The sequence below is a fragment of the Dermacentor variabilis genome, chromosome 11 (assembly GCF_050947875.1).
Source record: "Dermacentor variabilis isolate Ectoservices chromosome 11, ASM5094787v1, whole genome shotgun sequence".
Lineage (NCBI taxonomy): Eukaryota > Metazoa > Arthropoda > Arachnida > Ixodida > Ixodidae > Dermacentor > Dermacentor variabilis.
Genome location: NC_134578.1, coordinates 104,627,866 through 104,645,648, shown reverse-complemented (window position 1 = coordinate 104,645,648; position 17,783 = coordinate 104,627,866). Strand labels below are relative to the sequence as shown.

General features: G+C 44.5%; 1 protein-coding gene across 1 annotated transcript in view; it reads left to right on the top strand.

Moving 5' to 3' along the window:
• Positions 1-17,783, top strand: part of LOC142564949 (uncharacterized) — a 71,615-nt gene that overhangs the window by 46,707 nt on the left and 7,125 nt on the right. Inside the window, exon 5 of the mRNA XM_075676165.1 lies at positions 13,283-13,372. Within this exon, the coding sequence (XP_075532280.1) occupies positions 13,283-13,372 (90 nt within the window). The remainder of the gene's footprint in view (positions 1-13,282; positions 13,373-17,783) is intronic.

Sequence of the window (17,783 nt, the reverse complement as noted above, 5' to 3'; positions counted from 1 at the left end):
ATCTTATTAACTTGGTATGTACCAAAATTGGCATAGTATGAGAACTGTCTATGACAAACATAAATCATCGATCATGAAATGAATATCATTACGCGTTTCTCATGTAGGTCATGAAGCAGCCGCCTACGTCTTGGTGCTCTCGTGGTCGTTTTCTTTACTAGGTATCTACCAAAATTGACATGCTATGACAACAGTGTATGAGAAAATGATCGATCATGAAAGGAATGTCATGACGTGTTTCTCATGTAGGTCATGAAGCAGCCGCGTACGTCTTGGTGTTCTCATGGTAGTTTTGTTAACTAGGTATCTGCCAAAATTTGCATAGTAGGACAAGAGTGCACGACGAACATAACTGATAGATCATGATTTGAATGGCATGACATTTGTGTCATGTATGTCATGAAACAGCCGCCTACGCCATGGGGCTCTCATGGTAGTTTCGTTAACTTGGTATATCCCGGCTAGCACAAAAGCGATAGCAGTCTGCTTCCATACCGATTTGCCAAGACGAAGTAAACGTCTGAAAGACGCACTAAAATATCCGTGCAGTCAGTTTAAAAGGTGATAAACGGTCGTATATTGTTGCTAATGTCCGGCGGATGTGACTATTCCACGAAGTTTTAGAATTGTGCTTAAATCACGTTAGAAAAATGCTCTCTTGAAAGCGGATTTTGTAAGACCATTACAAGCTCTTCAATATCCGGATAGAATCCTTTTGCGATGCGAATTTTGATAGACGTTTTCTTTTTCTTCTTTGCTTCCCTCCCCCCTCCCCTCCCCTCTTTCTTTACTTACCCTCTTCCCTGCGACTTTTCGCCAGCCGACGGCCTACAGTAGGGTTCCTCGATGTCTTCCTCACCCGCTGCGCCGTACTACGTACGGAGTGGCGTGTGAGGACGACATCGAAGCACACTAGCCTGCATGTTTGCACAATACACGAAACACATACAGTAACAAGATTTTTATTATAAAATGGGCCACTAGACAAGAAGGGTAGCGATACGAGTTTCTTGGTACATCTATGCGAAGCTCAGAGACTACTACAATTATTCACAAATCCCTGTGACTTAGTGGGTATTGCGTGCTGGCTGAACGTACAGAGACAGATAATCAGCATAAACAGCTGTTTTTGATAAGACACTTGCAAACCATCTTTGCAATTTAGTGAACAGTATCAAAGCAATCTGCTCACCAATGAATTAAAATGCACAAATAATTCACAATCTACTTAGCATACACGCTTCAATGAATAAATTGAAATCCGCGTTATGGATTCTCTAGAAAATTAATGCATTCATACTGATTGTAGGAATGAGTTGACATTTTGAACACAAGTATGATATTGCACAGAAGAGTTTGAAATCAGGTACTAATATGAGTAAGAAAAGCCTTATAAACTAAAAGTGGACACAAAGAAGCCATGTACAAGCAATAAAAGTAAAGGGAACCAATAAACAATTAACACATGAATAAATTACGCAAAGTAAAGATGACTAAATCACTGTGCGTCTCGTGCAAAAGACATCAAAACATGCCTTCCCTTTTGTGGGGAGACAAAAGTGAAAGCCTATACAACATTTGAAGAGAAACTACAAGTAAATAACTCGGAAGGGAATCGGGCAGAGCTACAGACAGGACTAAGTGAAGATGACAGGCAGACCTCATCTCTTCCATAGCACTCTCCAATTCCACTATAAACACGCACCAACTAGCCCAGCTCAGCACACTGCGGCAACAATAGCTGCAATAATCAAAGTAAAGCTTACTTACAACTATAGTCTGAAGAAATCGCATGTTCTACCACAAAAAAGGCTAGACATGATGAGTCATACTTCCATGATCACACAGTCTAAAGAAGCAGGGGGATGTTAACCGTTTTCATTGTTTCTAGATGCACCATCATAAAAAAAACAGATTAATGCTCAAGCCTTCACCAGTCCCTAGAGGTGTCCAGTCTCGCAAATGGCCAACGCCATTCAGAGCACTCAACGCGCGACAGTTTTCTCATCTTAATTGTGGTCATCAGTCTCATTGTTTTATGTAGAAGCACACTTTACTGAAAACAGCCCACAATGTTAGTTTTGTCAGTCGCTTGAGGCACGGGACGCAGAACTTCAAGTTCTCCCCACTTGTGTTCTTTTGCACTGTAGTCGTCCGTTAATACAGATGCCCACTTGAACGTCAAAGAAAAAGATACCACCACCACCACCACCCAAACACACACAAGCAGATCTTGGTGCACTATGGTGGTACTGTGAAGAGTATGCAAAGGGAATATGGCTTGAATTTTTCCGATGTTGTTGATGCACGTTCTCAGGTATGACGCATCTGCCTCTACACAATGTCAAACAGATTCCACCCTTCCTCCATTTCAAAATTCATCATGGCTTTTTCATGCACTGAAAGCACCAAAATTCTTGTGGGCTCCTTGTGTACGAAATTAAGTTTCTGGGCTAGTTCCTTCAGCAGGTCTTCTTACTGTAAATACTGTAAGCATGTAGAAAGTGCATGTGAATTGATGCAAACTTTTCTTAGTGAATGCTCTCGTTTTTCAATATGACTTGGCAATAATATATTGCAATGCTGCAATAGTATACTGCAACAATATATCGGTCCCAACGCACAATTTTTGAGCATTTCACTTTTATAACATTGTTCTAACATTGACAGGTCGCAAGTGAAATTTGCTTCTCTGTTTTCCTTAAAGACATACTTTAAGTCTAACTGAAGGTGTTGCCCATAGAAGTCACCAGCAGTGTAAAGTCGCCTATTTTGCACATTTTCAAGAGGCTGTTGTCTTGGCTAGTTCATGATTGGTATATGACAGCATCCTCCTGAAAATTTCCAGAGAAAGTACCACTCATCATTCCAGGAAGGAGTATAAATAGACGGAAATAAAGGAAGGTTAGCCAGTTTTCAGACTGGCTGGCTACCCTGTGCTCAGGAAAAGGGATAAAGGGAATAAAAGATAGTAGAAACGAGATATTACAAAAGGAAGGCAATAAGGAAGCAAGAGCAAGACAAAAGAGAAAAAAGAAAGGAGAATACGGCACCGCCTAAAGTCGGTCTCTAAGACCTGTCCTCCGCAAGAAGCGCAACAACGTTTTAAAGGTTTCTGTGCTGAGGACGGTCTGGGCCAGTGTCCCAGCGCCTTTCCTCCGATGAAGGGCGTTTGTATTTCATTCAAAGTAATACAGAATGCATTTCAGGTGAAGTTGTACCACGAATTAGGTAAACGCGGCACTGCAAAGGCAAAGCTGCAATGATGTTGCATTGTTACACCACCCAAATTTTATTTCCTGTGGTAAATTGAAAGCTCCATTCACTACACAGATGACATAGCTAATTAAGAGATGCTGAAGGTTTGAGCATATACCACCAACATCTGTCCATGTATAATATACTGAACACTTAGCATTGTCAAGAAAAACATTGTATATTTCAGATTAAACAAATATTTCGCGATTCCTATAAAATTTTACAGCAGAGGAGTGCAACCTTGAGGAATCGCAACCATTTGCAGCAAAGCTGTTTCAAGCATGCCAGGGTTGAGGACTGGGCGTGTTGGCATAGCATATTAGAGGCTCGATTACGCAACGTTTGGACGACACACACAGAAGAGAAACACGCACCACAGAGCGCTACTTGCAACTATCGTTTTATTCCCTTGTCAATGGAATAAATACTGGAAGATACTTGGGGGGAGGGGGGAGGGTAACGACAAAAATAATAAAGATTTTTACAAACATGGCCATGCAATAATGCCAGGCCCACTTTGTCATGTGATCATTTTTGACATCGCAAAAAAAGAACCACGATACAAAATTCCAGATTAGCGCGTGAGGAAATCTATTTTCTTTGCACTAAGGGAGACTGGTGGAATGCTCACGCACATACTTCCCAAACGTGCAATCTCAGCGGCTTCGATTATTTCTCGAGTCATTTGGCTGCCATCTTCGCTCACAATCTTGAATTTCTTAAAGAATGGCCGACATCCACAATCTCTACAATGTATCCCAAGGTGTCCGGCGACTGCTTTTGAAACGTTATAGTCATGCTCCTTTAATCTTTCATTCAAACATCGTCCAGTCTGTCCGATATAGTTTCTGCCGCACTGAAGTGGAATAGAATATACCACTCCCTAAGTGCAGTCGACGAACTTTTTTGTAAGTTGTGTTTCACAGCCTCGTTTCTGTGTGGCACCTGGGTTTAGCTTTGCACACATGCTCAGAAATTTTTCCGGCGCGGAAAACACCACTTTTACATCGCATCTCTTACCAATTTTCTTAACTCGGTACTCAATCGAATGTATGTACGGCATCACCACTAGCCTCCCCCTCCACCCTCTCCCGAGTATTTATTTATTTATTTATTTAAAAATACCTTACAGGCCTCAAAGTGAGGCATTGAGTAAGGGGGGCAGTACATAGAAAATACATTGAATACAAGACATCTATAAACCGTATCTGTTTACAACCTACAACCAAAGTACAACTGAGATGAAAAAAGAATTATTTAGATCACGATTCACTAAGGAAAAGAAGAAACATAAAAAAACATAATATAATAACAGGGAATAAATCACACAGATTGTTGTCAGTGAAGTCGTGTAATTAAAAAAAAACAGTTATGATGAAAACAATAACAGAAAAGTTACGGACGCGACATTCCAACGAAACGGTAAACATAGCGACATAACAGTAATAATGCGAAAATAAGCTGTAAATATAGTGCAAGTATAGAAAGCATTGTGCGACAAACGTAAAACTTCACTTTTCTTTAGTCATGTAATCAATCAAGGCATCACGGAATGAATCGTAGTTAGATTGGCTTGCAATGCTGTCCGGGAGTGAATTCCATATTCTGATAGCACGAGGAAGAGCAGAGTAATGGAATGCCTTTGTAGACCCGTAAAGGCGGGCATAGCTGAAATGATTATGAAGCCTATGTGACGTGGAATAGGGTCGTTTCAAGCATGCGGGTGTTCGAGTGGAGTGAAGGAATTTGTGGAACAGTGTTAAAAGGGCAATGTCTCGGCGAGTGCTCAAGGTTTGTAATGAAAGCTTAAGTTTTATTTGTGTAACACTAGACTGGTAGCTGTAATCGTTTATGATGAAGCGGCTTGCTCTATTCTGGATCCGTTCTAGCGTTTCAATTAGGTATTTCTGGTGAGGGGACCAAATGGGAGATGCATACTCGAGCTTGGGACGAACGAGAGTTAGGTAAGCTAGCTTGCGAACATTTGAAGGAACATTTCTTAAGTTGCGTCGCAAGTACCCCAACGATTGGGAGGCATTAGCTGAAATGGACGTGATATGCTCTGTCCAAGAAAGATTTGATGTGAATAGAACCCCTAGATACTTATATTGTGTAGCTGTTGTAACAGTGTAATTGTTAATATGGTAGGGATACTGTGAGGTTGCCGACTTCCGGGTAAAAGACATTACTTTGCATTTTGTGGTATTTAAAGTCATTAGCCATTTATTGCACCAGTTATTGATTTGTTGAAGGTCTTGCTGAAGAACGAGATGATCATCTGAGTTTTTAATAGGGCGATAAATTATGCAGTCGTCGGCGAATATTCTGATGGTGGAGGACAAATTTTGAGGTAAGTCGTTAATAAATATTAGAAAAAGCAAGGGACCGAGCACGCTACCCTGTGGTACACCAGAAGAAACGTCTGTTACGGAGGAAGAGTAGTCATTTGCAATAGTAAACTGCTGACGATTAGACAGGAAATTTCGGAGCCATGACAAGGTAAGACAGTCTAATTTAAGTGCGGAGAGTTTTGATATTAGGTATGTTCCAACATTTATTCCATTGGCAAGAGAATAACACGATAGTTGCAAGTAGCGCTCTGTGGTTTGTGTTTCTCCTCTGTGTGTGTCGTCGAAGTGTTGCGCAATCGAGCCTCTAATTTGCGATACCAACACGCCCCGTCCTCAACCTTGGCGAGCTTCGTCTCCACTTCAATGGGCCCTTTTAATTGTCTTTCTGTTCACCCTACCATTCTTGTAACTTTCATTGCCGTCGCCATCTGCCGAGCACGAAGTCTGCCTTTCCACATGCGGATGAACCAGCTACCTCCAGGAGCACTACTACTCTTCGGAGGCTTTGCACCGTCGCAGTCAAAGGGAATGCGGGTATGCAAGCTTCTGCACTCCGAATGCCGCAAGCAAGTACGTTTCTTCAGGGACTGCCTCTTCTTACTTGTGCATGGGTCAGGCTCACAAAGAGGCAGGCGTGACTGGCGCAGTTTTAGGAACCTGGCGGATGCGGATGCAGACACTATCGCAGCTACGAGCGTCGATGAAGCGAAAGACCGCCTTCTCATTGGCTACCATCCATATACGAGGTGAGGTGGCACTACCGGAACCCATCAAGGACGTTCTCTCGAACGGAGCAAAATTTGCCATTCAACCTAATCTCTCTCCACCATCTCTTCTGGGCATCGTCAAGCGCGTGTCTAAGTTGCCTCCTGAAAGTGAATCTGACCGCTGTTTTTCCGAAGGCATCGACGTTTTGTTGAGATGCAAGACACCTATGAACGTTGTTCCTGTCAAAAAAGCAGTGTCCTGCCTAAATGAGCATTCGCTGGCTTCAGTTCCGGCGGATAAAGAAGGAGGCTTCTTGGTGCTACCTAAGGAATTGTATTTATCTAAAGAAACAGAAGCCATCAAAGTGACTTTTGACTGCCGCACCAGTGTTTGCTTGTCTAAAGTAAAAAATGAAGCTCAGATGTTGTGCGCCAGATGGAAACTAGATAATATGAATAAGACCCATGATAAAAAGAGAAAATTAAGCTTACAAATGTTCTTCACAGCAAAGATCCATAAAGTGGACTGCCCGCCTAGGGTAGTTGTCGCTGCTAAAGACAGCTGGATGTTGCCGGTAGCCTCGTTCCGGCAGAGCAGGTTAAAATGACTGAAAGTGGACGACCCCATTTTAATAAAAAATTCGGAGCAAGCTGTGACGCAATGCACTGGCATGCACACGCGCACTCAGTTGGCTGCAACGCCCCCTTTGATCGTATGTATATATAAGAGTGTGTTCCGTTCAATAAAGCCCCGTATTCTTGATGCACATGATAGCGTGCAAACCACATGGTGTCAGAAGTGGTCGGAGTGCGGCTGATGTACGCAGTCGGTGAAGGAAAAGCGGATGGGTAGCAAGTCAACAAGGACGGCTCGAAGGTCTGAACTTGTAAGAGAATGGAGAACGGGGAACAGCGCCAGCAGACCAGCGCCCCAGTCACCACGCTACTGTAACCGCCGAGAGTCCTGGACACCACAGGAGACGTATAGCAAGGTTGGAAGACGTGGTGCCAGGAGTTCGAGCTCTGCGCAACGGCAACGTACCTAAACCAGCAACCCAAAGAGGTACAGGCAGCCACTTTTCTCATGATTATCGGAGAGGTCGCGCGCAAGACGTATAGCACTTTTGCTTTTGCACCGGATGAAGACAAGTCGGACGTAGAAGTCCTGAAGCTTAAATTTCAGGCATTTTACAAGCCCGCACCAAACCTAGCCTATCACGAGTTTCGTTTTGGAGAGCGTGACCAAAATGAGGGCGAAAGCTTCAACGACTGTTTAACAGACCTACGAGTGCTAGTAAAAGGTTGCGAGTTTGGAGAACTCGAAGAGCGTATGCTCAGAAGCCGTATTATTCTCGGAATAAGAGACAAAAAGCTGCAAGAAATACTCGTCTCTGAAAATGCTTCATTTGCAAAGACGGTAGAAATGTGCCGCTCGCTAGAACATGGCAAGGAACAGTGCGAAGAAATACAGGCACGCCGCAAAAGCCATTACGCTGCCGAGATAAACGCACTATCTGAGGCAAAAGGTCGGCGTTGCGCAAGGTTTCATCAGACTGACCATGTCTGCCCCGCAAAAGGACGCACATGCAGAAAATGCGGCGGAAGGAATCACTTCGCCAAAGCCTGCAAGAAGATGCCCAAAAAATTTTACCCGAAAGAGCAAAAGGTAGCCTCTATTGAAACGCAAGACAGCGAAACGCTAGGCGATTTCTGTTTGGAAACAGTATCGCATGCACGTGGGCAAGACTATCGCTGGATGACTACCGTTCAGATACAAGGAATACCAGTTTCTTGCAAGCTGGACACAGGCGCAACCTGCTCAATTATCGCGCGCAGTCAGTTGCAGAAAGTAACAAACAAGCAGCCACACGACTGTAACGTAGTTTTAAACACGTTCTTTGGCTTCCAGAAAAATAATATTTAGGGTTTTACGTGCCAAAACCACTTTCTGATTATGAGGCACGCCGTAGTGGAGGACTCCGGAAATTTTGACCATCTGGGGTTCTTTAACGTGCACCTAAATCTAAGCACACGGGTGTTTTCGCATTTCGCCCCCATCGAAATGCGGCCGCCGTGGCCGAGATTCGATCCCGCGACCTCGTGCTCAGCAGCCCAACATCATAGCCACTGAGCAACCACGGCGGGTCCTTCCAGAAAAAAAGCAACGAAACAAGTTCGTCTCGAACTTGCTTACTCCAAATAGTCTCTTCTGTCGAGCAACTAGAGCTTTACGATGCTGCGAAGGCTTACGAAGACGTGTTCGAGGGCCTAGGTCAATTGGACGGTACGGTTTACCACCTGACGCTCGAGCCTGGTTCCCAGGGAGCGGTGAAACCAGCACGGCGGATTCCAACAGCATTGCAAAGCAAGGTGAAAGCAGACCTGGACCGCTTGGAGACACCAGGAGTGATAGCGCAAGTGACAGAGCCGACGGAGTGGGCCAGCAACATGGTCGTCGTCACTAAAGGAGAGAAGGTACGAATTTGCCTAGACCCTTCTGATCTGAACGAAGCACTGCTTCGCGAGCACTATCAAATGTCAACATTGGAAGACATAGCACCTTCGATCAGCGGCGCGCAGTACTTACAATTTTGGACGCAGCCTCGGGTTTCTGGCAAATAAAGCTAGATGAAGCGAGCTCCAAAATATGCGCAATGAGCACTGCCTATGGCCGTTACAGGTTTTTACGCATGCCGTTTGGGATCTCGTCCGCACCGGCATTATTTCAGCGTGCCATGCACCTGGTACTAGAAGGCCTCAAAGGTGCAGTGGTTGGCATGGACGATATTATAGTGTGGGGATGAACAAGGAGCGAGCATGACATCAACCTTGTAAACGTCCTGCGACGATTCCAAGAACACAGCCTGAAATTAAACAGAAAGAAATGCTGTTTTTACAGGAATCTGTGCGGTAGTTGGGGCACGTTCTGACACGTAACGGGCTGAGTTTGGATCCACAGCGGCTAGAAGACATCTTGCAAGTCCAGACGCCAAGCAACCAGAAGAAGCTGCAGACGTTCTTGGGCATGGTAAATTTTGTCTCTCGCTTTATTCCGAATATGTCAAACCGAACAGCGTCACATCGAGAACTACTAAAGATGGATATCGCGTGGGTTTGGGAAGACCGTCAAGAAGCAAGCTTCAAGGCTCTACATGAAGCGCTTGCCACAGCTCTTGTATTAGGCCACTACCACAAGGGCAAACCGATCAGGCTATCGGTAGACGCCAGACAGAACGGAATTGGCGCAGTAATTATACAGGATGGGCATCAGCTAGCGTACTCTTCACGTTCGCTGACAGAAACTCAGCAAAGGTATGCTCAGACTGAAAAAGAGATGCTGGCAATCGTTCGCGGCTGTGAAAGATTTCGTGACTGTTTTCGGACAGCCCGAAGTTGTAGTAGAATCAGATCATAAGCCACTAGAAATGATATTTAAGAAGCCGTTATGCCAATGTCCTCTACGACTTCAGCGCATGTGCCTCAGCTTAAGAAGGTACCCGATAGTCGTCAAATACACTCCTGGAAAGCAGCTGTTCGTCGCTGACGCTTTATGGCGATTCCCGAGCAAAGCGCTATACTGAAAGAACAGTGCCTGAATTACCATGTGAATACCATTGCTTGTCTTCAGCTTTCAGACAGTCGGCTGAGCAAAGTTATCCAAGAGACCGACGAGGACCCGGTGAGGGTGTGACTTCGCCAGTATGCTAGCACGCAGTGGCCGGACAGCAGAGCTGATATCAGTGGCGAATTACGTTGCTGCTGGAGCTTCCGTGACGAGCTACGTACGCAAGACGGCCTCGTGTTTCGGAGCAACCGCCTCATCATTCCTGTCAAGATGCGCAGAGAAGTACTTGCTTGCCTCCATGCTGCGCATGGAGGAGCAGACAAGATGAAGGCACGTGCCCGAACGGTGCTCTTTTGGCCTTCTATAAACAGTGATATAGAAGAAGTTCCCCGACGCTGCGAGACCTGCCAGAAACACAAGCCACGAAGTCGACGCTTGCCAATGGTGAATCATGAAATTCCAAGACTACCTTGGGAAGTTGTAGGAGCCTACATTTGCTATCAAAATGGCATAGAGTACTTGGAGGTTGTTGATTGTTGATTGACTTGGTGATTGTTGACTGAAGGAAATCAATTGTCGAAACTACGAAATATTAACAAGGCAGTCTTTTTGTGTCACATAAGAAAATTATAAATGGCTAGGCAAACGTGCCTGTGGCTGTATCCTAATTATGTTGCTCCAAGGAGAGTATAACAGTACTGCTTACAGGTAACCCTAGGTTCTGAAGCGGAATTTCTAGACATCGCTTTCGATGAGTAGAAAACCCTCGACACAATAAAAAAATTCACCATGGATGCCGGCTCATTGCAGATGTAGCATAGAGGGGATGCCGCCAGACCACATCTGTGCAAGTAAGAGTTAAGTCTTGGAATACGGCAACGCAGCCTTGTAAATGAAACTTCGAATTTCCGATTAGGACACCATTGCTGGTTCCAAGAATAATTTAGGTGCGAAAAATCTGTACCTTTTGCTAATGGCAGGGATTTTTTTGTCTTCGGACAAAGAAAATTGCCTATATCTGGCTGCAGTAATGTGCGCAGTTGCCGGCAGCACAGATATTACCGGACCTGTTAAAGAATTTCGTGCTAAGGAATCCGCTATTTCATTAATATGAATGTGTCGGTGGCCTGGCAGCCATACCAAATGAACTAATCTCAAGTGAGGAGGAGCTAATGTATAAAACGTGTTCAATGCTGTCAATTTTGTAGACGCATTAAGTGTGCGGCATACAGATAGAGAATCTATGACGATAATAACTTTTGTAGTATGAAGGGGTAATTTGCGCAAGGCCAGAACTATTGCCTGAAGTTCGGCTTGAAAAAGTGATGTGTAATCTGGTAGGCTATGTGTGAAAGACCAATCGAGGGATGGGGAGTAGATACCCATGCCTGCCGTCTCTTCACACAAAGAAGCATTAGTCGCTATTACAGTTATTGTGAAACGGGCCAAATATTCTTCTAAACGGCCATTCAAATACGTTGGGGGCAGAAATTTCGCACTGTTTAGAAAAATGTCTGCAAATTCAATTTTGAGCGACCCTGGAGACCTATCAAGCGGAATTATTTCTCTGAGGTGAACATTTAAAGGTGCCAATTGGGCTTTCACAATACAACCTGTAGGGTATGCAACCATGACCACGTGTTTTCAAAAAATGATTTTGGTTCACTTCTCTACGACGTAGACAATATGCATTTATTTCTTCATCACAATTTATTCAATGAGAGCAGCATTCCGGGCAAGATGGTAATCCATTACTGAAGTATTATTGGGCTACAGGAAAGACAAAGCAACAACAATTTATTTATTTATTTACTTCAGGCACAGTGCCAATCAAAACGGGATTTTAGCAAGAACGGCACACACTTTACAAACATATTACAAGAACTGGCGAGTGGTTTCATTATGAATAAGTTTAATCAGTTATTTGAACTTTTTTTACCCGCCGTGGTTGCTCAGTGCCTGTGGTGTTGGGCTGCTGAGCACGAGGTCGCGGGATCGTATCCCGGCCATGGCGGCCGCATTTCGATGGGGGCGAAAGGCGAAAACACCCGTGTACTTAGATTTACGTGCACGTTAAAGAACCCCAGGTGGTCGAAATTTCCGGAGTCCTCCACTACGGCGTGCCTCATAATCAGAACGTGGTTCTGGCACGTTAAACCCCATAATTAAATTAATTATTTGAACTTCATACGAAGCGAGATGCCTATGGTCAGGACATTGGTCAAATATGTGAAGCAGTAATACACGGCTTAATGAACATCTGATACATAAGTGTACGCGACCAATTACAGCGCTACAGTTCATCTCTACAAAACCCGTAAAGGGCTTTTGAGTAAAGACAGGAAATTATCTCAGTTATGTGGACAGAATAATCTATTTTCTAATTGCACGACGAAAATTATTAAAGCCGTCGGTTTTGAAACGGTATTCCTATAGTGTTTGGGGACCTTAGTGGCGTGAACACCTAGCTTCCGGGTTAGATGGGTACCTTCAGCTATCAGTGTTAAATCGATTATGGGAAAGCTGAAATATCTTTTTTTTTCGCGCGCGAACTTAGCCCGGTTACGTAAGATGAAGATTACAGCTTTGTCAGTTAATTATCTGGGGGAATTAGATAAGCGCTATTCTTTAAATATACCGCTAACAGCTTTGGTTGAACACATTCTAGTTTCATAAATTTATTTGTAGACGGGAAACAAACGACGTTAACGTATTCAAGTATTGATCTGCCAAAGAGCTCTTGGTTATGAGATGTCTTTATGTGGTGCTTAATAGAGACGCCTTTTATGAAAGAACAGTCTCTAGGAGGATGACGATATTGCATGCTTTACCTGTGCCTCCCACCTCAGGTTACATAATATCAATTATCCAAGATGCTTGTACTGTTTAAAATTAGTTAGTTTGGTGTCATCGATAGTGTAAGAAAAGACAAATATATTCTGTTGCCTCGCTATTCTTAGCAAAGCTGACTTTGCTACGTTTAATGTAATCTGCCACTTAGTGCACCATTCGGGCAGTGATGTTAGAGGATTATCGAGGAATATGTGGTCATTGAGAGAGTTAATTGCTTTGCGTATAATGCAGTCGCCGGAACACACCGTTACAATATCCGCCACTACGTGTGGCCTGTGAGCATAGCTGAAGGAGCTATTGACACCGACAGGAACATGTTCCTCTTTTTTTAATTGTAAAACATTGACAACACTCTTTTTGTTCATTTTTACTTCTCAAGAAAAAAATGTATACAGATTCGTCACTGACGCTTCGCGCAATATTTAGTCAAAACAGTGAATGCCTAATAAATAATAGACGTGATCACATCATTGTCTAATAATTCTGCCATTCTTCAAGGCAATTATATGGCCTGTCACTGACTCCTGTCTTCACTGCTGGGCTTTCAGGAGGATATGAGATTGATATTCCTGTGCACTACACAGTTCTGTGCGCTCAAGAAGACTGCATGGTTGTGGCCTTTGGTGAAGAGCACAACGGTGAGCACTTTCTTGCTTTTGTAACAACCTTCGCCGTGAAGAAGTTGCCAGTAGGGATATATTTTTTGTATTCATCACTTGGAAGAGCAATAGCCTCTAGGCACCTAGGTTAACAACACGCCTAATCTTAAAAAGCAATGTACGATTACTGATCAGCAGACCATTAGCATATTCATCTATTTAACAGAATCAACAGAAATCGCCAGTGACTAAGATCTCCAAAACTAGGGGTGTGCGAATAGTGATATTTGAGACCGAATCGAATACGAATCGAAAAGTGCCAAATATGAATCGGATACCGAATACTTTTCGAATAGTTGTTGAATAATAAACAGCCCTTATGACAATTACTATAATACGATGTTCACATCCCAGTATTCTTAAGATTAGCACATTTCTGTCATTACACTGTACGTTATGAAGCTTGCATATTAAAAGCACAGGGCTCTTCGGAGTGCGAATGAATGTGGTGCAGCCTGCAAAATATGGCTATGAATATGAAGTACTCTGCTCCGCTACACAAGTTCTCATGTTTTATTTCTATACTAGGCCCACGGGTAGGAAAAATTTACCATATTTTTTCTCCAACTTTATGTTTATTTGGGCTCAGTCAGCGTTTTCAAATATTCGGAAAGTATTCAAAAAATATTCACATTTACGAATGTGACTTTTCGATTCGTTATCTTGAAGTTACAAATATTCGCACACCATTGCCCAAAACCATTGAGAATTCTCATATGAACGACAGGGCAACGACTCTTTATTAATTTAAGCATAACGTTACCTCTGCATTGGATTGTGTTGAGAATAAGAACAACGTGCCTAGAAGGAGACAAGAGTGTTGTGTTTATTATACCTCAGGTATGCTTTACTTGCCAGAAATGCTACGCAAAGTTAGTTTGACTGTAACACTGTGATGTAGTTCAATGAGCAGCAGCGATGACATGGCTGCATCTGTAGAAAAAAGCTGATGTACGTGTTGCATTATATGTTAAATAAGAAGAAAGCTTTCTCCAGTTCTAGAGAACCTAAAATCATACAAAATTATTCAGAGACAACAGTCGAAATTGTGCATAGGGAGAACTTGATCATGTATTTCAATGCACGCCTTTCGTTGTGACACGGGACAAAAATTCGCAGTTATATTCGCAGTTCGTTATGGCATACACAACTGACTTTATTTGCTGTGTGTGCATGAACGAATGTATATATGTGTTAACAGAAGGAAAAAAAGTAACATTTGCAAATCCCACCCGTACTTACCATAGCACTGAAATACATCCGCTTATTTGCGGAAACATTACTGTGTTTAGTTACTTTGTTGTGGTGCCAATACAGCCAGAAATGGAGCACTTAGCTTTATGCTCAGCAGAATGTTGTGGTCTCTAACTCACTGCAGCTACAAAATACCCAACGACGGTACTGCATTTCAGTGCCTATATCTAATTTCGATGGTGCATGTGTCGAAAAACTAATTCTACGAGCAGAAACGAGGCGCCCTCTTCCAAAAGCGCAAAACCAATTGAGCTTGGTTTCGGAAGACTCAAGAAGTGGCAGGTACATATCGCGCCAAGGCCAACTAACTTTCTTATGATTGCCGTACAATATATCTCCATACAATGGCACATGCCCTGAACTGGGAATTGGCCAAGAAGCCGGAGGCACATGTCGTGTCAATGCCAAATATCTCTGAAAGATGATTGCGGCATGTTGGTGATTATAATTTCCGTACTATAGCGCACAGCCGCAACCTTGGACTGGCCAGGAGGCGGCCGGAACATGTAAAAATAATTAGGAAGAAATGAAGAAACACAAGCATATATTCAAGACTTGTCGCATTACCTGCGCGCGCCAGTTTCCTTTACGCCAAAAACGCAGGAATGAAATAGGCAAATTTATAGCATTAAACGCTTCACGAAGTTTCGCTTTACATAGATTCCAACTTGTGGGCTGAATCCACCTTGTTCTTATTCTTTTTTTTCTTTTCTTGCGTTCTGCTGTCTCTGCTGCCAGTTTTCTCATTTTTTGCAGTGCTGATTATTAAATCTTGGACGATGTAAACCAAGTTTTCCTACTTTAGATTTGAAATACGTAAACATATACGTCACTCAAAAGCCTCAGTTTTATGGTGAAGATCTGCAAAGCAATGAGGAGGAGGAATAAACTTTTATTTTGGAAACAGTATTCCGGGGTAAGCCCCGGTTCTACTCTCGGTGGGTGGTCTCCTCATTCCAGGAACCCTCTGACCTTCGCTGCCTCCTTGGCCCTGGCGACGAGGCGTCGTTGTTGTTCCAGGTCCTCGGAGACGAGCTTGGCCTCCCACGTTTCTATGAGGTCTTCGCTTTGTCTGGCGTTGCAACAGTCTCTCGGTGAAGGCAATGCGTCTTTGTGTAGATGCCATGGACATTCGATGATCAGGTGCGCTAAGGTGTCCGGTACGCCGCACATTGGGCAGTGGTATCCTTGTAGCGTTGCGTACAGTCTATGCGTGATAATTCCGTGGACGTAAGTATTACTTTGCAGTCTTCTGAGTGTAGTGCTTTCTTTTTTGTTGAACTTTGGGTGAGTTGGTGGGCACACCCTGCGTTCCAGCCTGTGATGTTGAAAGATCCCTGAGTACGTGATGGGTACGGTCTCTGCCTCCGCTGACGCAGACCGGGCGTATCGAGAGTAGGAAGGGTTGGCCCGACAGGTGTATCCTCGGGCCGTGGCATGTGCCGCTTCGTTCCCCTCCAGCCCCTCGTGCCCAGGAACCCATGTCAGGCAGGTGTAGGGGATCGGAGTACTGCGGTGCTTCAATATATTCAGTGCTTCTGTCGACACGCGACCCTCAGCGTAGTTCATGACGGCTGCTTGAGAATCTGAGAAGATGACAGCTGCGTCCATGCAGGTGGTAGTTGCTAGGGCGATTGCCGTCTCTTCTGCAGTCTCGGGGTTTTGTGCACGGACTGTGGCAGACACTACCTCTCTGCCCTGAGACTCTACGACGCTCAGGGCGTAAGCGTTTCTTTGCGGGTATTTGGCTGCGTCGGTGTATCTGGAGTCCGGATCTTGCCTGTGTCTTCGCCGTAGAGCATCCACTCGGGCTTGTCTTCTTTGCTTGTGGTACGGGCGGTGCATATGGCGTGGAATTGGGGCTATGCACAGGGATTCGCGGAGGTTTGAAGGAATTCTTTCTTTTCGGTCCGTGGTGGCTATAAAGGCTTCACCGTAGCTTAGCCGTTGCAGCACTGATCTTCCGGTGGGCGTGAGCTTCATCCGTTATAATTGACTGGCTTTGTGAGCTTCAGCTAGTTTTTGCCAAATGTTCTGTACGCCCATCTTGAGAAGCCTCGTTGGCGAAGCGGTAGATAGCAGGCCCAGGGCGATTTTGATGGCTTTCCGTATTTGAATGTTAATTTTTTCTACCTCTATATTCTTCAGCGCGAGGTAGGGCGTGCCGTATGTTATTCGACTGGTGAGGAATGCTTGCATCACGCATAGCGTGTCTTGTTCTTTAAGTCCGCTTCTATGGCTTGCAACTCTCCTGACGAGATGCGTGAGCTGTGATAGCGTTCGCTGTATTCGCGGGAGGGTGGCCGCCCCGGACCCGTCTTTGTGTATGTGTAGCCCTAGAACTCGTAGGGTTTCCAGTCTTGGAATGGGCGTTCCATTGAGGGCGACGTTATGATCGGGTTCATCGTAGCCGGGTGGTCTGCCTCTCGTTCTTGACTGGAGGACGAGGTGTTCGGACTTCTCGGGAGCACAGCGGAGGCCGCATTTGTGCAAGTAGCTCTCGATGTTATCTACTGCTTCCTGTAGGCGTGTTTCTTGTGTTCCAGTGTTTGAGGCCCTTGTCCATAACGTGATATCATCTGCATAGAAAGCATGTCTTACGTCTCTGGTATCGCGTCGAGGAGGCTGGGTAGTTTGATCATTGCGACGTTGAAGAGCAACGGCGATATGACCGAACCCTGCGGGGTGCCTTTGCTCGGTAGTCGGAAGCTCTCGCTGCGCAGGTTGTTTATTCCAACTGTGGCCGTGCGGCCCGTGAGGAAATTCCTGACATAGTCGTATGTCCAAGAACCGCAGCCCAGGTCTACGAGGTTGCAGAGGATAGCTTCGTGACTACGTTGTCAAAAGCTCCCTTTACGTCGATGGCTAAAATCGATGATTTGCTTCTGGTACTCAGGTGGTCAATGAGGTCTTCTTTGAGTAGAAGGAAGACATCTTGCTTTGACAGGTTCTGCCTGAAACCGAACATAGCGTTTGGAAAATATCCTTTGTCTTCGAGGTACGAGGTTAGCCGGTTGTGAATCATATGGTCGAAAAGTTTCCCTACGCACGAGGTAATGGAAAATGGGCGCAAATTCTTGATGCTGAGCTGTTTATTTGGTTTGGGGATCATGCTAATCTCTGAGTGCTTCCAGGC